At 40.1% G+C, this 27,280-nt stretch overlaps 1 protein-coding gene across 1 annotated transcript; it reads right to left on the reverse strand.

Annotated features, from left to right (window-relative positions):
* Positions 1-15,359: 15,359 nt before the first annotated feature.
* LOC133102197 (spindlin-1-like) lies at positions 15,360-16,148 on the reverse strand. The gene has a single exon (XM_061207197.1). The coding sequence runs from the start codon at positions 16,146-16,148 to the stop codon at positions 15,360-15,362; it is 789 nt and encodes a 262-aa protein (XP_061063180.1).
* Positions 16,149-27,280: the final 11,132 nt, after the last annotated feature.

Here is a 27,280-nt window from a genome sequence, read left to right on the forward strand (position 1 = left end):
CAAGAAATCTATTATGCTTCAAGAGTTGGTCAAGTGCTTGAAAAGTGGTGGAGAGCGATCCAGAACTGCAGGCTCCTGGCCTGAAATCCAACGCTGGAGTCGGATTTGCCGGCTGGTACTTGGGTTCATAGTTTGCTTTGAGCCTTAACCACCGGGAAAGCTGAAGATGAGCTAAGGCTTTCTTCTCAAAGAGTTTAACTGAACTGTGAATTTAAACACCAAGAGCTAATGAGAGCAGAACACCATGGCTAATAAAGATAGAAAAATCATCCAACTGCATGAATACTTATAGATATGCAAATTTAAACAAGGAATACAATTTGCTACCTATCAGACTAATGGAGATTTTAAAAAAGGACAATAGCCAATGACTAAGGAATCAAGCACTCTCATATACTGCTAAGGGTTAATTGGAACAAAATTTTTAGAGTGTAATTTTTCAATCTGTATACATATGTGCACAAATTTGAATCAGCAATAACACTTTTAGGAGTTGATTTCAGAAAATATCTTAAATATGCACAATGATTTAGCTACATGCTGCTTCCTACAGCCTTATTTAAAAGGCTGAAAACCTGCACATAAACTATATGTCCTACAAAGGAAATATGTTTGAAAAGCATCTTATGCTTTTCAAGCATCTTTTGTTGAAAAGCATAGTGTTTTTAACAACACTATGTCTACATTTTTGGTGGCCTGATGGTTTGGGGTTTTCCTCCCCTGTTTTCCCTTCCTGAAGCTTTTCTGTCTCTCAAGAGAGGCAGGGCACGTACAAAGCATAACGGAATGGAGTCCTTATAATAGAACTCAAAGTGGGAAAAGAGAGGAAATGAAAGAGAGAGAGAGAGAGAGGCTTTCAAGCACACTAACAAATAGCAAGTAAGAGTTATGCTAAGAAGTAATCACAGTGGACAGAGTAAAAGATGTTTTTATTGTCTTTTTTGTTGTTGTTTCTTTTTGCTTTTTTGTGTTTTTTGTTGCGGACACCTTGAGTCAATATTAGTTAGAACTGTGTGTCTCTCATTCCCTTGGGACCCACAGCATTAACTAGCAAATCTACCACAGAATCCAGTTGGTGTGCTCACGGGAAGGTCTGTGGTCAGGGAGGGCACAGAGACCCAGAGAGCATTTTATGTGGGTCTAGTGGAGACAATGTCTTTAGAGTTTTGCCAATGCTGGCACTGGAAATTTCAATCTAGGTATGGTGGAGGGTCCATTTGAAGATTTATCTGTGGGGTAATGTGCTTCTCAAATGCAGCTATGCTCTCTGCATTTAAAACCTGCCCTGCCAATGGCAGAAGTTCATGTTTACTTGGAACTTCATGCAGAAAGGTGTTCCTCCTTGTTAATGCTGAAAAACTTCCAGAGACCTAAATTGACTTAAAATACATGATCAGGGCTTATTTTGCATAGCATATAGTTTACCCCTTTCAGGTGATTTTTTTAAAGTAAATTTACCCAGTTGTACAACCATCAGCAAAAATCTGCTTTTAGAACATTTTCATCATTTTTCTAATACACATTTACTGCTAATCTCCATTCTCCCCTTTCCCCCCAGCAACCAGGAATCTACTTTTTGTCTTTATATCTTTGCCTTTTCTAGATATTTCATATAAATAGAATCACATAACATGTGGTCTCTTGTTCCTGGCTTTTTAAATTGAGCATAATGATTTGTCATTCATCCATGCCACAGTATATTTCTGTAGTTTGTTCTTTTTTCTTTTTTTTTTTTAAACTGCTAAATCCTATTTGATTGTATGGATATACAGGTAAATTGACTCTTAAGTACTCACTACAAGTATTGTTTCAATAAAGGATATACACAAGAAGAAAATCAACCTGCTGAAATTTTAGTTGCACCAAAAATGTATTTCCAAAATAAATTTTCTAATGGAAATAGAACGTTCATTTTATAATACTCTGTCTAATCCATCACTAACCTACACTTTCATTTTTAAAATAAATATTCATTGAGCTCATGCCAACTGCTGTGCTAGGCTTTGGTGAACCGGGCATGGATAAGACATGATCATTGCCCTACACAAACTTGTATTTTTATGGGAAGTCAGATCTAGAACATAAAAGGAAGCAATGAAAACGATTGGGTGTTGGTGGGATGTCAAAGTAGGCAGACTTAAAATCGTAAATTGGAACACTTATACATTTTAAGGTTCTTTTAAATTCCTGTTCCAGATTCATGATAGAAAATAAATGACCCCATTGGGCATAAAAACAAGTCTTTTTCAGGGTCTACAATTAAATTCTAGACTAATAGCATGACTTTCGTGACTTTGATGACCTTGGAAAAAGTCGTACAAACACTTGCTTATCCGAATATACATGGTGGAAGGCATGAGTGACAGGCACTTCTCTTTGTTGACCCAGTATCCATACCCCTCCTTCTTTATTAATAGAACCCAAATTTGTTTGGATAGTAGTAGAAGTCCTCTGATTTCAGAAAGGATAGGGCCTACTCTTAATACCTCGGAATGAATTGTGATTATTCTAAACCAATTATTCCTCTTGGTCCAGGGATGACTGTGTGATCCAGTTTTGGCCAATAAGATGCAAAGGGAAGTCTGCAAGGTGACGCTTCTGGGAAAATTTTGCTTTCCCTTGTTCTTGCCTAGAATGTGGATGTGACGTCTGTAGGTGCAATAGGCACTGGAGACCAAGAGACAAACAGCACGAGGATGAAAACAAATAAGGTGAGGAAGATAGGTCTGGAAAGATGGAAGGAAACATGGTCCCCGATGATGTCACTGAACAGCAGCATGAGTCCAGACTGCCCACTTCCAGATTTCTCATTACACAAGGAAAAAACAAACAAACTTATTTGTTTACATTTTTTGTGCATGAATTTTTCTGTTACTTGCTGCCAAAAGCATTCCTAGCGGGTAGAGTAAGCTTGTCAGATTCTTAGATGTTTGGAAATTGAGATGAAGGGTAAATATATTTGCTGACAGAATTTAAATTTTAAAAGTTTATTCACTTACTTATTCATCCACTAAATATTTATGAAATATTTACCAGGTACTAGGTCCAGTGCTAGGTGGGGGGCTGAAATGCTATTAAAAAGGTAAAAGTCTCTAGGGAGTAATGTAAAAAATATGCCATACTGAGGTTCTGCACAACCAAGTGCACAGACAGGAGGGAAGTGACCTTGCTCACCTGAGTATCTAATGAAGAGTCTCGGCCATGAATCCAGCCCAGACCCAAGCTGAATACAACCGCAGACTCTGTTCTACGAACTGAAGCAGGAAGGCATTATCTCCTGTTCACTGCTGTGATTGGTAGGGCCCTTCTAGAGCAATGTGCTTACAGCGCTGGTCCCTCGTTTTCAGGACATTGACAAAATAGACAATCCGGAATGATTGCGCTAATCCAGCCTTAGGGAAAAGAATGGGTGTTGGGAGGTATGAGAGTGAGAGCCAATGTCTGCCTCTGTGTGGGCACAGACCTCCGAATGGTCCACCTGGCACAGCAGAGCTCATGTCTTTGGACACGACACTGAAATTGGAAAGCTAATTATGTGGATGTCGCTCAAATTGTCAACTGCATTGTGAGGGAGGTGATGTCTGTTTCCTTCCTGCCCAAGCCTCTATAATAAAAGCATATTAAACAATTAACCAATCAGTTCATTCATTATTTATGTATTGTCTAGAATGTGGAGGCAATGTCTAAAGAATTCTGTTCTCAGTTCTTATTAATCTAGAAGTCTCTGGGGCCTTAACACTCTTATTGTCTCCCTCAGGCTTTGGGTCAGGATCACTTTCTTCCCTCTACGGCAGCTTCTTTTTGGCAGTGGTGGAGGGGGTCCTTTTTTTTTTTTTCTTCCTGTATAGTGGGCCTCCCCTTGGTTTAATATTCAGAATTATTTTAAGTTATTATATATTCATTGATTCAGAAAAGCATTGCAGAGTCAGATTCCTCTTCTGCTTTTGTGTAAACATTTGTGATCTTAAAAAACCCTTCTTTTTCACTTCTGTGTCTTTTACACATTCAGGGCATTTTTTCACATCTTAGAGTCATTTCATCCTGTATCTATCTCGTTGTCAGGTAAATCATCTTAAAACCCAGTTCTGATCATTTTATTTTCCTTCCCAGAAATCTTCAGTGCTTTTCGATGGCTTACAGGAACAAGCTCAAACTCCTTATTCTTGCATTTACGAAATCATCTAATCATGTCTCAACTTCCCTTTCCTGCCTTATCTCACACTATTCTCCTAAAAAGTCTTACTCAGGTTAAGTAGATCTTCCTGGTGTTTATCAAACGCCCTGCGTTTCATTTTTTTTTTAAAATAAAAAACTTTTAACATGTTTTCTGCCTCCATTTTTTGTGTTGCTCTATTTTTTCCAACATCCCTGACTGTTATCTGAATCCTAGTAATTTTTCCAGATGCAACTCAAGAAACCCTTTCTCCATAAAACGCTTTCTGGCCCCCTGCCTGAAGCCCTGGTTCTCAAAGCAGTGAGGGCCATTCCACTCTGGGACACACTTTATTTGTTGATTAGCCTGATTATTTACTTTTTATAGTTGCTATTTATGTTTGTATATTTTCATGCTAATTCTCCACAATGAGAGACCAGGAATGCATCGTACACTGTATATTTCCCTCAATATAGAAAGTGCCCTGTGTGTAATAGAACTCTCCATGTGGCTGAATTCTAGAGTTGGAGGGAGATTTGGAGAGCTGACGAGTTGGTTGATTGATAGATTAGTGGACTCTGAACTAAAGAACAATTTAGACCTTTCAACCTAGCTATATACTCAAAATAACTGATTTTGACTAAGTGGCTTTTATTAGTATGTATTATTGAGGCTGATTTATAAAGAAAGATGTATAGCATGGATGAACAGTTTGATACAAAAGTAAATCTAAGACATGGCTAAAATTAACCTGTAGAGAAATCTTTCCACAGTCTGATGGTCTTGTCAAAGTTTAAAGTTTCATCTTCTGATTAAGACTAATGCTCCTGATTCTGTATTCAGTGAAACCCCAGACTGACGATTCCTCATGGTTTATACTTACCACATGCAGCACCACGGAGTGCCAGCAGGTGGCGCTGCTTCCCTGCAGAAATTTTTTCTGATCCACTCAACAGCCTCCCTCTCGTTCGCATTGCTGCTGCAAAGGCCTGACCCCGAAAAGAAATTTGAATATTTTACATTAGTGGAAATAGGAAATGCTTACATTTATCATCTAGTCCCTGATAAACAAGGGTTTCAAAAAGTCAGATTTTTAAAAATTGCTTTCATTTTAACATTTCTGACCTTGAAAGACCAGGTTCCTCATTATTATCCCTGAACACTTCAGATCTTTCAGATCTTATAATCAGTTGAGGAAAATGAGAGAACTTGAGAAGGCATCTAGGATCTTACAGCCCAGATCCCTGAGCAAGGTCAGTCAGAGTCAAAGGCAGAGCCAGGAGTCAAACGCAGATCTTCTGTCAGTCGCCTTCGCTGTCCCATCCTGTCTCGGCCGTTGGCATGCATCAGGTATGCCTCACCACTAAGTGCAGTGTGACAAAAGCCAACCTCCATCTCATTCTGAGGAGCTGCCGGGTGCATCCCCAAATAGGGGTGTGTGTGTGTGTGTGTGTGTGTGTGTGTGTGTGTGTGTGTGAAGAAAAGCGGTTCTGTACAATGATCTGTCTCATTCTTCTTTGCAGCATCTGACCCAGGGTAAGCCCTCAGCAAGTATTTTTTGAATGAATGAAGGATGGAAGGAAATGAAAGAAAGGAAGGAAAGCAGGAGGAGGGGGAAGGATGGGAGGAAAGGAAGAAGAGAAGGGAAAGAAAACAGAAGGGGAGGAGGAGAGGGCGGGAGGGAGGGAGCCCAGAGACTTACAGCATGGCTAACCACCTCCGACATCTGGTAGATGCTGGGATGATTCACCTTGGTTTAGAGCACTCGGAAGAAGTAGGATGGAGAACAATTTCTGGCCAACTGGGTTATTTTATTAGCTCTTATTTCATTCTATTTTGCCGCAGGCAATAAATTAAAAGGTGAATTCAGTGGTGTGTACATCTCTGTGAGGATAAATCTCCACCTGCCATTTGTGTCACATCTGGCAGCCATGGGCAGGCATCAGGCAGCTCCCCATGTCCCCCCTGCCAGCCTCATGGGAACTGCCCATTCATGAGGGCAGATGGGGCGTGGAAGTTTTTGGGAACAGGTCCATATTCAGAGTCAGAGAAATTTCAGGAAATCCAAACACATGGTTTTATCAGATACATGTCTAGAATGAGAATTATCGCTCTAAGTGGAAGCAGAGCATAGAAGCTGTGGCCCAAGACAGGAAGTAAGGCCTCTCCTATTTCTGACTCAAAGTACTGGTTTTTCTTTCTTGTGACTTATCTCACTCTAGAGGCAAAGCCTAAATGCCGAGTTTTATTTCTGTGATTTTCCTTTGGACCCTGTCCCTCCATAGGGATTTTATGTGTTATGCCATGGTTCTCACTTGACCTAGTCAGCCATCAAAAGTCATCTATCCTATGTCCCATTCTTAACCTTGATAGTTGACTAAATATTAATCTGAAGTGATAATTCTTATCTTAGAGGACACATGTGATTTTTTAAATTTTTTATTGAAATACAGGTGATTTACAATGTTGTGTTAGTTTCATGTGTACAGCAAAGTGATTCAGTTATATATACTTTTTTAGATTCTTTTCCATTATAGGTTATTACAAGATAATTGAATATAGCTCCCTGTGCTTTATAGTAGGTCCTTGTTGGTTGTCTACTCCGTATATAGTAATGTGGATATTTTAATATCAAACTCCTAATTTATCCCTCCTCCTTGTTTCCCCTATGGTAACCATAAGTTTGTTTTCTATTTCTTTGAGTCTATTTCTGTTTTATAAATAAGTTCATTTGTATCATTTTTTAAGATTCCACATAAAAGCGATATCATATGATATTTGTCTTTCTCTGTCTGACTTACTTTACTTAATATGATAATCTCTAGGTCCATCCATGTTGCTGCAAATGGCATTATTTCATTCTTTTTTATGACTGAGTAATATTTCATTGTGTATATATACCACATCTTCTTTATACATTCATCTGTTGATGGACATTTAGGTTGCTTCCATGTCTTGGTTATTGTAAATAGTGCTGCTATGAACATTGGGGTGCATGTATCTTTTCAAATTATAGTTTTCTCCAGATATATGCCCAGGAGTGGGATTGCTGGATTCCCCACTACATGGCATGCGGGGATCTTAGTTCCTCGACCAGGGATCCAACCCGTGCCCTCTGGAATGGAAACACAGAGTCTTAACCACTGGACCACCAGGGAAGTCCCTATTTTTAGGTTTTTAAGGAAACTGTATACTGTTCTGTATAGTGGCTGCGCCCGTTTACATTCCCACCAACAGTGCAAGAGGGTTCCCTTTTCTCCACACCCTCTCCAGCTTTTACTGTTTGTAGACTTTTTGATGATGGCCATTCTGACCTGTGTGAGGTGATAGCTCATTGTAGTTTTGATTTGCAGGACATATTTTATTTATTTTTTTAAATAAATGTATTTATTTATTTATTTATTTTTGGCTGCATTGGGTCTTCATTGCTGTGCGTGGGCTTTTCTCTAGTCGCGGCGAGTGGGGGCTACTCTTCATTGTGCTGCGCGGGCTTCTCATTGCGGTGGCTTTTCATGTTGTGGAGTGTGGGCTCTAGGTGCGCAGGCTTCAGTAGTTGTGGCTCACAGGCTTAGTTGCTCCGTGGCATGTGGGATCTTCCTGGACCAGGGCTCGAACCCATGTCCCCTACATTGGAAGGAGGATTCTTAACCACTGCGCCACAAGGGAAGTTCCATATTTGATTTTTAATACAGGCCTCCTGGAACCAAAATGCTTACCTCAGGAGTTAAATCTATTCCACCAGTGGAGATTTCTGGCATTATATCATGTCATGAGGGAGGTGGGTTTGAACCACTCCTGTGTTCCATTTGGATGCCCGCCAGTCGTACCACCTGGGCAGCCATATGTTCTTGCAAATGCATGAAGAGGTTGTAGAAAAGAAATCATTCATTTGGCAAACATGATTTACCAGGCGCTATGTTGTCAGGGACTGAGGCACAAAGACCATGGGAAGGTGTGTCTGTGCCTTTAGAGAAGAGAGAGGCAAGGGGTCTGGTGATGACATGCAGAGGGCTGAGTGCGGGAAGAGAGCTGCAGTAGGTGGGAGGGGAGGGGATGGTGTTCAGGGTTGGTAGAAAGATAAGACTGCAGCAAGTGGTAGCTGCCCAAGGCTGATGGACAGAGAGAGGAAAGAATCAAGAGTGACTTCTAGTTTTATCTTAGAAACCTGGTAGGTAGAATGAAGTGTACTAGGGCGTGGAGTCATAGGAGGAACCACAGTTACACAAAAGTGTGTGTGTATGAGAAAACTGAGTGTGTTGAGGGATGAAGATGGTATATTTTCAGTTTAGGGGATGAAGGACTTTGAGCCTAAAGACAGGCAAGCCTCAGGTGACCTCACTGTTACCAAGGAATACAGAACATGTTACAAGTTTGGTTTTTTTTTTGACACATGTAGGGTTTATTTTAAATGTCTTAAGGATAGCGTTACACCGTAATTATAAAAATTACTTACAGAATTAACAGATTTATATTGTTTATACTTCTAAATGCAGAGAACAGGGAACCATCTACACATTGTCTAAAATTAAAATTAAAAACGAATTCAACTTAGTAACCAAGAGATCACTGAAGAAATCAAAGAGGAAATAAAAAAATACCTAGAAACAAATGACAATGAAAACACGACAACCCAAAACCTATGGGATGCAGCAAAAGCAGTTCGAAGAGGGAAGTTTATAGCAATAAAATCCTACCTTAAGAAACAAGAAACAACTCAAATAAACAACCTAACCTTACACCTAAAGCAATTAGAGGAAGAAGAACAAAAAAACCCCAAAGTTAGCAGAAGGAAAGAAATCATAAAGATCAGATCAGAAATAAATGAAAAAGAAATGAAGGAAATGATAGCAAAGATCAATAAAACCAAAAGCTGGTTCTTTGAGAAGATAAACAAACTGATAAACCATTAGCCAGACTCATCATGAAAAAAAGGGAGAAAACTCAAATCAATAGAATTAGAAATGAAAAAAGGAGAAGTAACAACTGACACTGCAGAAATACAAAGGATCATGAGAGATTACTACAAGCAACTGTATGCCAGTAAAGTGGACAACCTGGAAGAAATGGACAAATTCTCAGAAATGCACAACCTTCCGAGACTGAACCAGGAAGAAATAGAAAATATAAACAGACCAATCACAAGCACTGAAATTGAAACTGTGATTAAAAATCTTCTAACAAACAAAAGCCCAGGACCAGATGCCTTCACAGAAGAATTCTATCCAACATTTAGAGAAGAGCTAACACCTATCCTTCTCAAACTCTTCCAAAATATAGCAGAGGGAAGAACACTCCCAAACTCATTCTACGAGGCCAACATCACCCTGATACCAAAACCAGACAAAGATGTCACAAAGAAAAACGACAGGCCAATATCACTGATGAACATAGGTACAAAAATCCTCAACAAAATACTAGCAAACAGAATCCAACAGCACATTAAAAGGATCATACACCATGATCAAGTGGGGTTTATCCCAGGAATGCAACGATTCTTCAATACAGGCAAATCAATCAATGTGATACATCATGTTAACAGATTGAAGGAGAAAAACCATATGATCATCTCAATAGATGCAGAGAAAGCTTTCGACAAAATTCAACACCCACTTAAGATAAAAACCCTCCAGAAAACAGGCATAGAGGGAACTTTCCTCAACATAATAAAGGCCATATATGACAAACACACAGCCAACATCATCCTCAATGGTGAAAAACTGAAACCATTTCCACTAAGATCAGAACAAGACAAGGTTGCCCACTCTCACCACTATTATTCAACATAGTTTTGGAAGTTTTAGCCACAGCAATCAGAGAAGAAAAAGAAATAAAAGGAATCCAAATTGGAAAAGAAGAAATAAAGCTGTCACTGTTTGCAGATGACATGATACTATACACAGAGAATCCTAAAGATGCTACCAGAAAACTACTAGAGCTAATCAATGAATTTGGTAAAGTAGCAGGATACAAAATTAATGCACATAAATCTCTTGCATTCCTATACACTAATGATGAAAAACCTGAAAGTGAAATTAAGAAAACACTCCCATTTACCACTGTAACAAAAAGAATAAAATACCTAGGAATAAACCTACCTAAGGAGACAAAAGACCTGTATGCAGAAAATTATAAGACAGTGATGAAAGAAATTAAAGATGATACAGATAGATGGAGAGATATACCATGTTCTTGGATTGGAAGAATCAACATTGTGAAAATGACTATACTACCCAAAGCAATCTACAGATTCAATGCAATCCCTATCAAACTATCACTGGCTTTTTCACAGAACTAGAACAAAAAAATTCACAATTTGTATGGAAACACAAAAGACCCCAAGTAGCCAAAGCAATCTTGAGAAAGAAAGATGGAGCTGGAGGAATCAGGCTCCCTGACTTCAGACTATACTACAAAGCTACAGTAATCAAGACAGTATGGTAGTGGCACAAAAACAGAAATATAGATCAATGGAACAGGACAGAAAGCCCAGAGATAAAGCCACGCATATATGGTCACCTTATCTTTGATAAAGGAGGCAAGAATATACAGTGGAGAAAAGACAGCCTCTTCAATAAGTGGTGCTGGGAAAACTGGACAGTTACATGTAAAAGAATGAAATTAGAACACTCCCTAACACCATACACAAAAATAAACTCCAAATGGGTTAAAGACCTAAATGTAAGACCAGACACTATCAAACTCTTAGAGGAAAACATAGGCAGAACACTCTATGACATAAATCACAGCAATATCCTTTTTGACCCATCTCCTAGAGAAATGGAAATAAAATAATTTTTTTTATTTACAAATAATTGTAAATAAACAAAAGGGACCTAATGAAACTTAAAAGCTTTTGCACAGCAAAAGAAACCATAAAGAAGATGAAAAGACAACCCTCAGAATGGGAGAAAATATTTGCAAATGAAGCAACTGACAAAGGATTAATCTTCAAAATTTACAAGCAGCTCATGCAGCTCAATATCAAAAAAACAAACAACCCAATCCAAAAATGGGCAGAAGACCTAAACAGACATTTCTCCAAAGAAGATATACAGATTGCCAACAAACACATGAAAGAATGCGCAACATCATTAATCATTAGAGAAATGCAAATCAAAACTACAATGAGATATCATCTCACAGTGGCCAGAATGGCCATCATCAAAAAATCTACAAACAATAAATGCTGGAGAGGGTTTGGAGAAAAGGGAACCCTCTTGCACTGTTGGTGTGAATGTAAACTGATACAGCCGCTATGGAGAACAGTATGGAGGTTACTTAAAAAACTAAAAATAGAACTACCATACGACCCAGCAATCCCACTACTGGCCATATACCCTGAGAAAACCATAATTCAAAAAGAGTCATGTACCAAAACGTTCATTGCAGCTCTATTTACAATAACCAGGATATGGAAGCAACCTAAGTGTCCATCGACAGATGAATGGATAAAGAAGACGTGGCACATATATACAATGGAATATTACTCAGCCATAAAAAGAAACGAAACTGAGTTATTTGTAGTGAGGTGGATGGACCTAGAGTCTGTCATACAGAGTGAAGTAAGCCAGAAAGAGAAAAACAAATACTGTATGCTAACACATATATATGGAATCTAAAAAAAAAAAAAAAAAATGGTCATGAAGAACCTAGGGGCAGGACGGGAATAAAGATGCAGACCTACTAGAGAATGGACTTGAGGACACAGAGCGGGGGGAAGGGGAAGCTGGGACAAAGTGAGAGAGTGGCATGGACATATATACACTATCAAACGTAAAATAGATAGCTAGTGGGAAGCAGCCGCCTAGCACAGGGAGATCAGCTCGGTGCTTTGTGACCACCTAGAGGGGTGGGATAGGGAGGGTGGGAGGGAGGGAGACACAAGAGGGAAGAGATATGGGGACATATGTATATGTATAACTGATTCACTTTGTTATAAAGCAGAAACTAACACACCATTGTAAAGCAATTATACTCCAATAAAGATGTTAAAGAAAAAAAAACAAAAAAACAAAAAAAACAAATTCAAGCTTGAAAGGTGAAGTTATTTGCCTAATTTAAAAATGCAAACACAAAGACGTCTTGAACCATACACGTTCGTTCAAACTGCACTCATGATGGAAAACACAAAAAGTGCAGTATTTCCAAAAAACCACAGGCATATTGGCCATAATAATTTTCTGTTACAATAATTGTTCCTGTCTTTGGAGAACTTTCATTTTTTTTTTAAAAGGCAAGTAGCTTAAGAATGTTTTCAGGTACTACAATTTGTGACAATCAAAACAGTCTTCTAATGGGTCCACAGCGTTCAGAGATTCAAGCTCAAGGGTCTTTGGGGTTTGGCATGTAAAACAGTAATAGAAATGAAATCTGGATTAGAAGCAACTGTGATTGTTTTCAGAATTTGCAGTCCCTTCAAATATTGCATGACATATACAACTGGGAAACCACCTTCTGTTGGCACTGTACTTGCTTCACCAGTGCATTTTTATCCTACAACCACTAAAACAGCACAGTAGGCAAATATACAGAAAACTGAAAACAAAGAAAAACAAAACCACAAAAAAACCTAAGTATCTTTAACATGCAACTTTAGTTAGTTACACTGAACATTCTACTTAGAATAACATGCAAAAAAGGATGGTCTGCTTTTAAGGTTTTCCTTTGAAGATTTTTGGGCACCCAGACATCACACACAGGCATGCATACACACAACACAATAATACTATAGCAGGTCAGTGAGAAAGGCCAATACATTTTATACAGAGATTCATGTCATGTTAAGTCCCACGATGATAATGTTGGAAATTCACGTTGGATTCCTAGAACAAGGAACCAACATTCAGATACCAGGAAGAGGCAAGCCATGCACGGAGATCTGAAACACGAGCCTAAACGAAGCCTGAAATACTCGGCTGCGGAGCAGAGTTAGTCACCGTGTCAGGAAGTGTGGTTTAATCCACTGAAAGAATAAAGGATGGGATAAAATGGAAAAACAACGACCCCCCTTCCCCTTCCTTTACCCTAAAGGCAATAAATGGAACAAACATTAAAATAACGATGATAATGATTACATGTCACATTTGTCTAGAGATTGGCAGGTCATGTGGTATTAAAGTTGCTAAAGTTGTGGTTTACTTGCAGAAAAACCACAGTGCAAGTCATTAAGTAATGCTAGAAATGTTCCAACTGACCCAACCTTCTGGATACTTCCAGAGAACTTTATTTTTCATCCCGAAGTCACTGTACGGTGTTTTCCTAGTGCACGCAGGACACACACGTGTCTGCTTGGGCTTGGGGAGCCAGGCTCAGTCTTGAGATTCACATGCAGGGACTCTTACAAGAGCAACCAGGAAAACATGTGACAGATGTGCAGCATGACCTTGTTCAAGCCGGGGAGGAGCGTCTCAGACCTGGGTACTCACTTCCTGGAGAAGCTCGGCCCTGGCTGAACCTCTGGAGGCTCTGGGCACACTGCAGAAAACGGAGGGCTGTATTTATGGGGTGTGAGGGGTTACCAGCCAACAGCTCAAGGCACAGCCTTCCTGAAGGTGGAAATGGGCACCACACGAACCACTCACAGCCAGGCCTTGTAACTACAGAATCTCTAACATTAAGTACAGCCACGATGGAGGTTGCGGGGACCTCTGGTGTTTGATTGAGGGCGTAGGCATTTAACCTTCCACCCAAATTTCAGGTCAGATTTCCAGTCTCCACAAGAGACTGGTTCCACATACCGCCTTTCTCCTAGCTTTCAAAACGCAGGGGCTCATCCAAAACAAAGTGACAGATGGCCATTTCGCTGCTACACCAACCACTTTTGCAGTTCTATTTTGGTTAAAACAACCTTGCAGGGATAAACCACAAAAGGAGTCTGTGGCTGGGGGCTGCTATCAGTCACATTCACAAGCCAACGCAGGTGACTGACCCTGACGTAGCAGGGTCCACTCAGCGGGATGAGTCCACGTCAACAGCACACTGGCCGCAAGAAGATGCAGCACCACAAAAGGTGTCAGGGGATTTCAGCTGTTATTTGTCCAGACATTCTTTGTGGGGAAAAGCCGGGGAGAAAAAGCCTTCTGACCATAATCATACTATCAGTAAAATCAGAATAAAAATAAAAGTGTCCCAGAGGACTTGTTAGAAAGCAACAAAGCCATTCTTAAACTTACATTGCTAATATTTATGTTCTCCCAGGAACTTACTACATACACACAAACCACTGATATACTGTTGCCTTTTAAATCGTGTACTAAAATCCAAATTACTGGTTTGTACAAATAATGGACCAGAAGTACTGCCCAAAACACACCTGCATTACACTGTGTGGACCTGGGCTTTGACAAAAAAAAAAAAGTATTTAAGATAAAAATTGTAAACAAAAATTTTACAAAGCTTAGAATCAAAGTCAACCTTTTGCTCAGATTTCTAACTGTTTGGTAAAGTTCTAACATGGGTCATTAACGGTTCATGAGTGACTCTTGTTTGGACTTTCCGACTGAAAAGGTGCTTTGCACTTCTGACTTTCAAAACAAGCTGAATGTCCCGATGTGCTTTCTGTGCCCAAATTTAATTTTTGACAAACAGCAGTAATATACCAAATACGATTGACTTGGGTCAGCACTCCTGCTGAATTGGAGAAAATTATTTAACCCCCGTCCCAATCCACAAAGAAAGGACTGCCAATGAAGTGTGTGTGTATCTGTGTGTGTGTGTGTGTGTGTATACAGATCTGTGTGTGCATATATGTAATACATGTATACACACAGATATAGATAGATAGGTGTATGTGTGTTTATATATATATATATATATATATATATCCAAAAAGGCAAAAACAAAAATATCAAACTATGCTTGCATTGTGGCAGCAGAATAAGAGAATGTTAAGAGTGAAGGGGAAAATTGATAAAATCTATTACAGTTTTAAAGGACTCTGATACTAGCTTAACTTTTTTTTTGCCAAACTTGCCTGTAACTCCCCTCCAAACAGACAGACTCCTTTTAAGAGGAAGGCGCTCCTTACACAAAATGTTTTGTGTTCACATATACCTATACTCTTCAGAACAAAACCAGTTCCGCTGGCAAACTGTGGGTTCGCAGGGACATTTAAGCTCTCATTAAAATGGAAAGCAATCAAATCTTTACGTCTACAAACTGCACATTTAATATATTTCCATAAATTTGGCAAAGTTCGTGATGACATCTAGAATGTTTTCACCAAATCATAGACGTAAATATGGAAATCATCATCAAATTTGATGAAACAGACAGACGGTTTGGTCTCTACTTGATGGATGACCATGCCAGTCCTTTTAGAGCCATCTTCTTTGGCATATTCCACTTGTTTGCCTACCAGGCTGTCCCGGACTTCTCCTGGTTTCCTTTCTGCTGGAGATGAATCAATTGAATCAGGAATAATGTGAAGGTCACCTTCTTTATAATCATCTAAGAGCTGGTACATGTACAAGACAGGATCTTTCTCATAGGTGATGTAAAACCATGTGTTCATGATGGGGACACGTGCTAGGACCATTCCCCTCCACTCTTCTTTAGAGCCATCCTGGGTCTCAAACATGTGCTTCACTGCTTTGCCAATCATTGTGTCGGCTAGGTGTGCATCATTGATTTGAGATGTTGCAACTCCATCAGGGAGGATTTCAAGTGCACAAATTCTTTCATCTTTATTAAGTTCTAGTCCATAAACACAGTCAAATCCATCGTATTTTATAAGATACAAAGAAGGATTTACAGGCACCTGGTCCAGAACGGTTCCTTTCCACTGGGTGACAGGGCTGTTCCCCTCTTTCCACCCATGCCGAATCCTGCAGCCTATGATGCTCCGCGGGGGCTGGGAAACAGGTGTGCCGGGCCCTACACTGCTCCGATGTTTTTTGTGGGACGTCCTTTTCTTTATCTTGCTTGCAGATACACCAGCATGGCCTGCATCAGCTCTGGACCGCTGGCCAGCTGTCTTCCCGAATGGAGTCTTCATTCATCTGTATTTACGTGACCAGCAGAACTGCTGGAGCGGGATGAACGTTCAGGATTCTCCAATTTGAAACTTTTCACGGAATTTCAATGTTTTTATTAATCCATCATCCAAGTGCCTCTTTTACAAGTTCAGCAAAAATTTGAAATCATAAGGACTTTGCGGCAAGGCCACGAAGGCCAACGTCCGCGGGGCCGCGGAGGCCAACGTCCGCTGGACCACGGGCCCCGTAGTCCAGCGGCGCGCTCCCGCCCGGGCTACCCGGCAGGAGGGCGTCGCCCCGCCCACTCTGGGCCCCGCCCACTCTAGGTCCCGCGGCGGCCGCCCCGCCCCCGGCCCCACGGCTGACGCGCGCTGCGTCCCCTGTCTACGCCGGCCTCTGCTGACTGGACACCGAAATCTTTATCATCGTCGCAAAATTTCATTTATTAAAAGGGCATGCTTGGTTTTCTCTTCACCCTCTAAGAGGTCAAATATGCACAGTTCTTGCATTGCAAGCTCTCATGATTAAGGAAAACTGTACAGATGAGGATCATGGGACAAATGAGCACACGCGAAGCCCAAACACTGAGTAACAGGAAACAGGAGAGAGGTCGATGGGGGGAGCTTTCCTCTGCCCTCCACACAGCCACCACTGGTCCCGGGATCAAAATGAGGTCAGTGGCTAGAAAATGATGTCACTTGCTTTGTCCTCGACAAACATTTGCAAACAAAACTTTTTAGCAGACACTTAAGGTCATTTGGGAGGTGAGAGAACTGTGCTTGAAGATGTTTGCAGTACCGTCAACACTTCCTTCGGGCTCGATTCGACCTTCTCTGTGTCCTGTATGTAGAAGCCGTAAACTTCTTGATAGTCTACTAGTATTATGCCTCAAAAAAAAAAAAAAAAAAAAAGCAGGAAAATTGAGTACTTGGTGTGCCCCAGATGACTGTCTCTTTGGCTTTGGGCACCGGAGAAGTGGGAGTTTTTTAGCTGTTCTGTAATACTCGTGATATGAAGCACATTAAACGTGAGTCAGAGTGATAAGAATCTTCAAGATTCTTTCCAGAAACTCGTTCTGAGACTCCTTAATGATGACAAAGAAGCCACAGTAAGATGCCCAGGGTCCTGCTCCATTTTCAGAGTCCATAACTTTGAAGAAAGAATAACATATTACTTGGAAGGAATTTATAACAACCATGAGTATTTATAGTTGAAGCACGTTTAGGAACATGCCATGCCTTTCAAGCTACTCCATGAAAAGAGTTCAGTGACTTCATAAGTTTGGGAAACCAACCCTCAATACTTTCTTTTCCTTATGGAGCATCATTGACATCTGAAGGGTTCTGAGGACTTCTGCAGTAAAGAACTCCTGGGAGACTTCAGGCTAAACAAACAAACAAAAAAATGTCTAATGGTGAGTATTTCAGTTATCTGCTGTGTGTGTGCACTTGACAATCTTTCTCTTCTATCTCCTCTACAAAACATTTAGTAAAACTTTGAGGTGAAGAGGGTGAGTTCATGTTTTGGGTGAATGTGAAGAGTTGCTGGGGGTCTGGCAAAAGGAAAGGCTGGCTTTGGGGGACAGCTGACATATGGGTTTCATGGACAATGCAGAGTGAAAAGTGGGGTAAATCGAGGTGCTGTGGGATTTCAGAGGAGGGCGTGCAAGGCAGGTATGAGGAGGTCAGAGAAGGCTTCCTAGATGTGATGGCTGAATTGAAACTTGAAGGGTGAATGAGAGTGATCCAAGTGTTCCAGTTATCATTGCTATGTAACAAATTACCTCCAAACTTAAAGTCTTAAAACAACCATTTCATTTTGCTCACAATTGGGAGGGTCAGGAAATAGGGAGAGTCATGGTTGGGCATTTCTCACTTGGAGTCTCACGTGAGTTTACAGCCAGATGATGACTGGGCTGCAGTCATCTGAGGGCTAGTGCATTAGTTTTCTAGGGCTGCTGTAACAAAGTATCACAAACTGGGTGCTTTAAAACAACAGAGATGTATTTCTCACAGATGTGGAGGCTAGAGGTCCAAAATCAAGGTATCAGCAGGGCCATGCTCTTTCTGAAGACTCTAAGGGTGGATCATTCCTTGCTTCTTCCTAGCTTCTGGTGGTTGCCAGCAATCTTTGCCTTATAGATGGATCCGCTCAGTCTCTGCCATCATTGTCACATGGCCTTTTCCCTGTTTCTTCGCAGGATCATCTTCTCCTTGTGTGTGTCACTGTGTCCAAATTTACCTCTTCTAGTAAAGACACCAGTTATTAGGTTAGGGACCACTGTAGTCCAGTATGACTTCGTTTGAACTTGGCTATGTCTGCAAAGACCGTCTTTCCAAATAAGGTCACATTCACAAGTTCTAAAGGTTAGGACTTGACATTCCTTTTTGGGGGACACAGTTCAACCCATAGTAGCTAGTTGGGGCGGGGGGGGGGTTGAATGTCTAAGATGTCTCACTCACATGGCTGGCTGTTGAGGCTGGTTGTCAGCTAGGAGCTTCATGGCCTTTTCTGGCCTTGCCTCAGAAATCGTATACCATCACTTCTGTCATACTCTGTTGGTTGAAACAGTCACAAGCTGTGGACCACACCTCCCAATGGAAGGACTGTGAAAGAATTTTCAGGTGTGTTTGAAACTTGCCACACCAAGCAGAAGGGAATGGTGACAGAGCTGGTGCTGGTGAGAAACAAAACTGAAGGTCTATGAAAAGGCCAGGTCAAGGACACTTTGCAATTTGTGTGCGATTGTTTCCAAAGTGTTTGCTCAAAGGCTAATTACTATGAAACTTTAAAGAGAATACACAGAAAATGAGATGGGCGTGCAATTTTCTGTAAAGATATAATTAAACTCAGGAAAAATAACTCCTCCCTCCCTCTTTTCTCTTTATTCTTTTTTCCCCTCCCTTCCACCTTTCTTTTTCTTTTACTTCCCCAAGCATGTAGTAGAAGCATTAACATTTACATTTCATAATACAGAATTAAGTTTAGGTACTACATATGTATGCAGCCATGATCCCTTACTTACAATACAAATAGTATCTTAATTCATGAATTAGTAAATTGATATTCTCTAATATGTATTATAGCACCAAACAAACATGCATGTTTTAGAGTTAGGACAATCTAATCATGGACTAGTTTTGTTGCTTCAGTTTGAATAACAAAGCTATATAGAAAAATCTAAGAAGGATATATACATCAAATATTAAAAGTAATAAGCTGAAGGTGATAGTGTTCTGGAGTGCTTTTTATTTACTTCTTTATACTCTTCTATAGTTTCCAAAATCATCTCAATAGACACATACCACTTTTAGAAAATAAACTATTAAAATGTAATGACTCTAATTTTGCTTAAGTTTTTTGCTTAAAAATTAGAGGCAATATATTCTTTTTTAAAAATTTTATTGGCTGATTCTTTGGTAGTTTTCCATTGCATCTTTTTTTTTTAGTTAATTAATTTATTTTGGCTGTACTGGGTCTTCGTTGCTGTGCGCAGGCTTTCTCTAGTTGTGGCGAGCGGGGGCTACTCTTCGTTGCAGTGCGCGGGCTTCTCCTTGCAGTGGCTTCTCTTGTTGCGGAGCACGGGCTCTAGGCATGCTGGCTTCAGTAGTTGTGGCACGTGGGCTCAGTAGTTGTGGCTCACAGGCTCTAGAGCGCAGGCTCAGTAGTTGTGGCACGCAGGTTCAGTAGTTGTGGCGCACGGGCTTAGTTGCTCCGCGGCATGTGGGATCTTCCCAGATCAGGGATCGAACCCATGTTCCCTGCATTGGCAGGTGGATTCTTAACCACTATACCACCGGGGAAGTCCCAAGAGACAATATATTCTTTTTCAACAACTTAAAAGTTAAAACTTTCTTTAATGCCTTGGTATAAATGGAGGTAAATTATTTAATTCCAAATAGAACATGGGAGGTGGTCTGGACAGCTACTTTATAGCATCTTCAGGGAAAGCCTCTTGGAAGAAATGACATTTTTGCTGAGTCCTAAAGAAAAAGAAGCCAGTCAATGAAGAGCTGAGCCAGAGCATTCCAAGCAGAGGAAACAGCAAGTTCAAAGGCCCTAGGGTTGCAAATGTGCCCAGCTTGTGTGAGGAACAGTTTCTGTGGCCAAAAGCATAGTCAGTGTTGGGAGAGCATCTGAGATAAGGATGGAAAGTAGAAGGTTCAAGATGACCTAGTTTCTCTAAGGCAGGGGTTGGCAGACAACTTCTGTGAAGGGCCACTGGAAAGTACAAAGTATGGAGTGAAAGAAAGGAACTGAGGAATGATGCATTTTGAGTGCACTTTGAGTAAGGGAAGACTAGAGCAAAATGTCCTTCCTTGAGGAAACTATGGCATGGGTGATACCGGGGGAAAGAAAGAAATATTCACTGTTATGAGCTGAATTGTGTCCCTGCCCCTCCCAAATTCATATGTTGAAGTCCTAACCCTCTGAGAATGTGACTGTATTGGAGATAGGGTCTTTAAAGAGGTAGTTAAGTTAAAGTTTGTTCATTAGGGTGGGCCCTAATCCAGTATGACTGGTGTCTTTATAAGAGGGGGATTAGGACACAGACAGGTACAAAGGGAAGACCACGTGAAGACACAGGGAGAAGAGCCTTTTACAAGCCATGGAAAGAGGCCTCAGAAGAGACCAACTCTGCCGACACCTTAATTTTAGACTTCTAGCCTTCAGAACTGTCAGGAAGAAAATTCCTATTAAACTCATCCAGTGTGTAGTATTTTGTTACATTGATCCTAACAAACAAATACCCTGACCAAAGGCATGAGTGGAAGTGTTGCTTACTATGTAGAGATTCTTAGGGCTGGCATCGGTTGTTGTTATAATTTTACTGAGTGTTATTAGGGCTAGGACATTGTAAGAACTTTTCTGACTTTAAAGTGCGTTTTCTTTATCCCCAGGCCTGTAGGGAGAAGGTGGAAGCTGGAGTGTCTGTTCCGTAAGTGCTGCGGAGTGCTGAACTCAAGAAACTATCCTGAACTCGTTCATGCTGAGCGATTCAGTCGTCTGGCTTAATTGTCCATTTGTCAGGCTCTGCAGAATTGCTGGAGTGACACTGCTGTTCTGTGTCAAAAGCAAGGTATGTCTTAGCTTCATTTCACCGTTAAAGTTGATGCCGGAGTACATTTACACAATCCTTTTATTCTGCACTTTTAAGGCTCTTCTAAGTAAAATATGAAAAATGCTTTACAACTTGAATTCTGTTGGAAGTTATAGCTGCAGCAGGCTAACCTCCTCCAAATCCCTTCTTTCTCTCTCAAAGCCCTTCTTTTCATAGGATTAAAAACCAATCTTTTAATTTTTTTCAAAACATGTGACTACAGAGCTAAGTGATTCAGTTCCCTACTTGTTCTTGGGGCTGCGTGGAGGTAGCAGAAGGAATGCAGAACGAGGGAAAGGAGAGCCGAGAAGCCTGGGTGGGTTATTCACCTATGCCTCTGTTCCCCAGCTCCGTCCTCTGCCCTACATTGTTCCCTGGGAGCTGACCTCAATGAACTATATCCCCTAAGCTCTTGCCCTCTGCTTTCTGGTTGGTCTGGCCAATGGGAGGCACTAGCAGGGAGGGAGGGAAGCAGAGAGAGAGGTCTGGGTATTTATCCACCCCGCCTCTGCATGCCTTGTTATAGTTCTGGAAGTTTCTCTGCCTGTAGCTAGAGCTCCTGTTGATTGGCTCCAGGAAGATCATTTCCTCCCATTTTCCCTTCAAACCTAGGAGTGGTAACGGCTCTCATCTCTTCAGTTGCTAGTTCCTGGGTGCTTCACCATTCCTTGTTACTTTCTTCAACTCTGCCCACCCCTCTGCAAATAGTTTTTTCATTACATTGTTCTCAGTTAAGCCTTTAAGTATGCCAGTGCTAAGACCCTGACTGATACAGACTCACGGATCAGAGGACATTTGCTTTCTTATATTAGATATTTAAAGCAGTATCGTTTATTCTGGCAAACTTTGGTATCCTTTTTTCTTCTGCACACTTTATTGAGGGGGAATAGGTCCCCCTTGAAGTGAACTCGTGTTCCTTTTTAGTCATTCATGTATGTGCATTCTTGTGGTTTTCACCAGGCCAGACTAGGAAGCAATGGGGATGAAGTTCCCTGTGTTAAGTAACAACAGATGTATATATACCTAGTAGTGTGCTAGTAAACATTTAAAAACCAGCTCTGTTGGTGGGGGGAACCCTGATGCCTGGATTTGTGGCATTTGCCATTTTCTGTGTAAATGTTTCCTCCAGGGCCAATTTCAAACCACCAGTGTGACATCGTTGAACATAAATTGGGAGGAGATGCCACCTAACTTTCAGCTCTTGCAAGCTGGTAGAAGCCAGCTCCAGCACCTCACTGTTTATATCCAGCTATAGGCAGATTGGGATGAACACATTTATATTACAGCCGGAATTTAATAGGTTAAAACGTTACATTAAAGTAGTTTGTTGGGAAAGTCATTGTGAGTCAAAATGGGGGTATTTATTAGTTAGCAGGTGAACAGAAATTGGAAGCACAGGTGTGTTTGTGTTCTCAGTGGAGGGTACAAATGCTATTCAAGCGTTCCAGGTTTCAAATGTAAATTGAAGGCAGCCTCTTGATTCTAGGATCCTGGTACATTGTCCCGGTCTCTAAACTACTGAATGTGCTGGCTTATTATTGCAAATCAAGCTTCAGTTATAGCTGGAGGGTTTACTTTTCTCCTTTCTCAAATCAGTTTTATGTTTAATTAGCAATGTGAGGTGGGAGGGTGAAAAATTATCTGAAGATGATAGAACAACCAACATGGTTTCATTTGACATTCTCTGAATATATACTGGAAATGTGACCAAAGTTATGTAACCAAATCTTGGAATCCAGAGCCCAGGAGACGGCCCTTAAAGCTTAAAAGAACAACTTTAAACAGAGCAATAGATAGAAGTAGAAAATAGCAGGTATTAAAGCGACAGTGCTTATAAGCCCCTAACATGGGCCATGATGAAAATATAAATAGGTTCCAAAAGTGTTCAGAAAAATTCTGAAATGAAAGGAGTACCAAAAGTTATTATAGAAAACTAATTACATTTCAAGTTGAGACCAAAACCTCTTGAAGTGAAATAAGTGTCAGCCGTGATCCCCTGCATGTTATAACATTAAGTGAAACTATCAAAAATCCAGTGAAGGACTGGATCGAACATTGGGAATTTATTCTGATATGTGTATGCAAATTGAGTTTCTGCAGTTACATGCTATTTTAGATCCTTTATTAGACATTGGTGGTGTCTAATAAAGGGTGGGGCGCTAGGAATAGCCAGCCCTCTGTGTAGCAGTACGGAAGTGCATTGTCTATAGAGAAGTGACTACAGGTTAGTCTGCTTTTTATCACCACCATGTGCTAGTAATTCTAAACGATGTCAGTGATGAATCTCGAAAAAATCCATTTTTGGTTTAAGTTCCAACTTTTATAGTTACTACTAGGTTTTAATAATATATACATATTAGCACCAAATTTGCATGTATTGTCACTTGTCCTTTAATAGACATTGTATTCTACAAAGAAGTCAGTGTGGAGAATTCCTAGCTATCTTGTTGGCTCTAACGCATGTGAATTTAGCTACAAATGCTTGTTTCTAGGGTAAGTTCATAACAATTTGGAGTTGTTTTAGCTGGCTTCCGACAAAGTTCAAGCCCCCAGTTCCTAGCACGCTACATACTCCTGCATTTAAGCAGTAGATTTGATATAAACAATGATAGTATAGAGATTATAAAGAGGAAAGAACAGAATGAGTTATTTCAATTCCTCTTTCTCATTTTGTTTTCATTTGTGTTTAAATTAGAAACAGTGAAGCAACACCAGCTACAGGGTGTAATATTTTTGTTTGATTAGTACAAATTTAATTCCTGCAGGATAGAGTTTTCTGAATTTGCCTAATATCTTTAAAATTGAATTTTATTCTTTTAAAAATTGTTAATTATTTTAAAACTAAAAGAAGAAAATGAAGAAAAGAAAGCATTACATTAATGATATGATTTAGAAGTCAACTAAATTTTAACTTTTGTGGACGTTTCAGCTTTATTAAAATCGCTTATTAATTTTATTGGCATGATATATAAAATTCAATAAGAGAAAATGTTAACTGTCTGCATTTACTTTCTATTATTATTATTTATTTCATTTCATATTTGTACTAAAGGTAGTTTTATCTCCAAAAAGGAGGAGAGTGAAAAATGCTATGTTCCACGTGTTAAATACACTAGGTATGTACGCTAGGTAAATATGAGACTTGTATAAGTGATATAATTGTCCTCTATCATGCTTGCCTTGTTACTGTAATGTTTTTCACATTCTTTTAAAGGAAATCATCCATAGTAAACATTAAGATCCTATTCTAAAGGAAGCCAAGTATAATAGATTCCAGTGACACAGGCATAGAGACGATATCTGTTCCCAGGAGTCTGTGAAAGAGGAGCCCCAAGCACGTTGCTCCCTCACACAGTGGTCACCACGGACTCAGAGGCTGAATGTCCCTGGAAAATTGTAAACCCAATGCTGTGTAGTCAGAGGCTAAGAGAAAAAGAAGCAGATGAAAACGTCCTTGTAGGCCAACTGCTGTGTGTATGAGTGTGCACATGCATACACACATGCACACACACAATCATACTTTGGTAAGACAGCATCTCTTCCTCCTTTGACAGTACTGTCATCCAGTATGACCTCAGCCCATCTGTAATTCACAAATGAGTGATATCAGGAATCAAAATGTCTCATCACCAGAACTGCTGATTAAACTGCAATCCATTGTTTCCTGCAAAATATCATACCTGGAGATGGAATTCATCCTTGGAATTTCTTACCAGAAACCAATAAAACCATTGCACTATCATATTTTAAATGTGCCTACTCAATCTGCTATCTTATATTTTTTAATGAAAATCACCTTTCATGTTCTAGGTGAGGGCAGGCAGCTGTGCAACTGTGTTCAGTTACTGGAAAATTGCTAGTTGTGCTAAAAAGCATTTTTCATAACAAAAAATTGCATATTCAGAAAAGTTTACGATCAAGACTTGTGTTTAAAAAAAAATTTTTTTTTTGGCTGCACCGCAGTTTATGGAATTTTAGTTCCCCAACCAGGGATGGAACCCAGAGCCCCAGCTGTGAGACAGCTGAGCCCTAACCATTGGACTGCCAGGGAATTCCCTAAATTTTTTTATTTGTCCTTTCTTTTGAAGGACATTTGTTTCTAGGACAGTATGTTGAATTCCTGGTGCTAGTTGAGGCAGGTTCTCCTGAGTCCCTAACTTAACATGCTTTAATTTAATCACACATGTAATCTATGCTATTTCTTCGTAAAAATTAAACCTGTCAGAGGTTGGCAACATCTTTTGCATCATGGAGCTTATGAAAAAAATGAACTCCTTGGTGTGTAAGATTATTTTTTAAAGCAGGGGTGGGAGACAGGAGCATTTCTCACAAGTTTCAGGGAATACAGTCTCCGTTTCCCTAGTTTCTTTCTTAAGCAATCTCTGAATGTAAACTTGGAAGTTCAGGACTAAACTAAGTAATTTTTTTAAAAGTATAGTATAAAAAGAAGTATCCAACGTCAAACCACTTGGTCACAAGTACATTTGTCATGTTGATCTGATCAAATATGCATTCCTGGTTCCAAGTTAGTTCCTTTATGTCTTTTATAGCTACTGATGATAATGGGGTAGGAAATTGCTCAGGTATTGGAATGACCTGATATACTGGTTCAAGTAAGACTGATCACTGATCTGACTGTCTTGAATAGGTTGGTGTCTGTGGTGGGATAATAAACTTGAGAATCAACCTGGATATTCTTTGCTTCTTCTTTCGACCATACCCCAGCTGCGCTGGGAGACTTGGGGAATTTGTCAGGACTGTACTTGAGAACAAAGACAGCAAGTTCTTAATCTTCTAAACTTAAATGCTACAGGTCCAAGTGCAAGATATAGAAAGATATCTGAAGTAGACTGTTGTGTTGACTTTCCAGAGTTGTTTCTTTTCCCCTGTCTCCTCAGACAGTAGAAATGCGTCCTAAGCTGGGGTGGGAGTGAGAAGAGAGTTTGGAATTGAAAAGGTGGGGTGGGAATTGGCATACTATGGAATACTCTTTTCTATTGGGGTTCTGAAAATCGAGCAGATCTGTTCTGGTTAAATCCTGGGCACCGCAGACCTTCTGGGGAACTCCCCCCCTGCCCTCACAAAGCGGCTGCCATCCGTAGAGCTGGTGGCAGGGGGATTCTAAGTTGGAGAAGCTACTAGGGTTCCTGGAGACCCAGAGTGAGTGGGAAGACATTTGGAAGTTTCTGGGTAGCTCCATAGAAGTGAACGAAAGCACAGCTCCAACCCAAGTCCTTGATCCTTGTATTTTAAAGTTGACATAATAAGTGATAGAATTGTGATCAAACTTCTGTCTTCTGCTTCATTCTCCAGGGCTTATCAGTACATGTGAACTTATAGTGCCTCTCTGAGAGAATTTACTAGCACAAATGATGGAGAAATAGAAAATAGAAAAATAGAATATGTTTATTTTTGACTCATTGAGCACACAGTGTCAGGAGATTGCTATCTATTTATCATAGATATGTCATTGTTATCTGAAGAACTTGTGGAAAGTTCATAGTGTTTTGGGGCTGTTACCATACAATATTGTCAGTGTATAAAAAATGACAAGTTTAAAACTCTCCTTTTCAAGTTGTATAAGAGTAAAACCTAAAATATTCTATGTAACTTATAGCTTTAATAATTCCAAATGGGAAGTTTTTTGCCTTTTGTGATTTTTCCTCATTGTTTTCCACACATATAACAATCTAAATCAGCAGTGTCCAATGGAGCTTTCTGCATTGATGGAGGTGTTCTATAGCTATGCTGTCTAGTTTAGTAACCACTAGCCACATGTCACTATTAAGCACTTGAAATGTGGCTAGTGAGACTGAATTTTTAATTTAATTAAATTTTAATTTAAATAGCCACATGTGGCTAGCATCTACCACAGTTGGACAGTGCAGGTCTAAACTCTTTGTTTTTCCTCCAAAGTCTATGTAGAAAATAATTCATGAAATATCCGTAACAGGAATAAAATCTGCGTAACTTTTATATAACATGTACTGTCTCCATCACTAGTAAACACTGGCTTTCTCCTGGCTTTATTGGTTATCTTTTTATATACAA

Source organism: Eubalaena glacialis, chromosome 12 (assembly GCF_028564815.1).
Source record: "Eubalaena glacialis isolate mEubGla1 chromosome 12, mEubGla1.1.hap2.+ XY, whole genome shotgun sequence".
NCBI classification, from domain to species: Eukaryota; Metazoa; Chordata; class Mammalia; order Artiodactyla; family Balaenidae; genus Eubalaena; species Eubalaena glacialis.

Excerpts from the sequence above, each read along its gene's own strand:
- LOC133102197 (XM_061207197.1), bottom strand. The coding sequence starts at position 16,148 with ATGAAGACTCCATTCGGGAAGACAGCTGGCCAGCGGTCCAGAGCTGAT.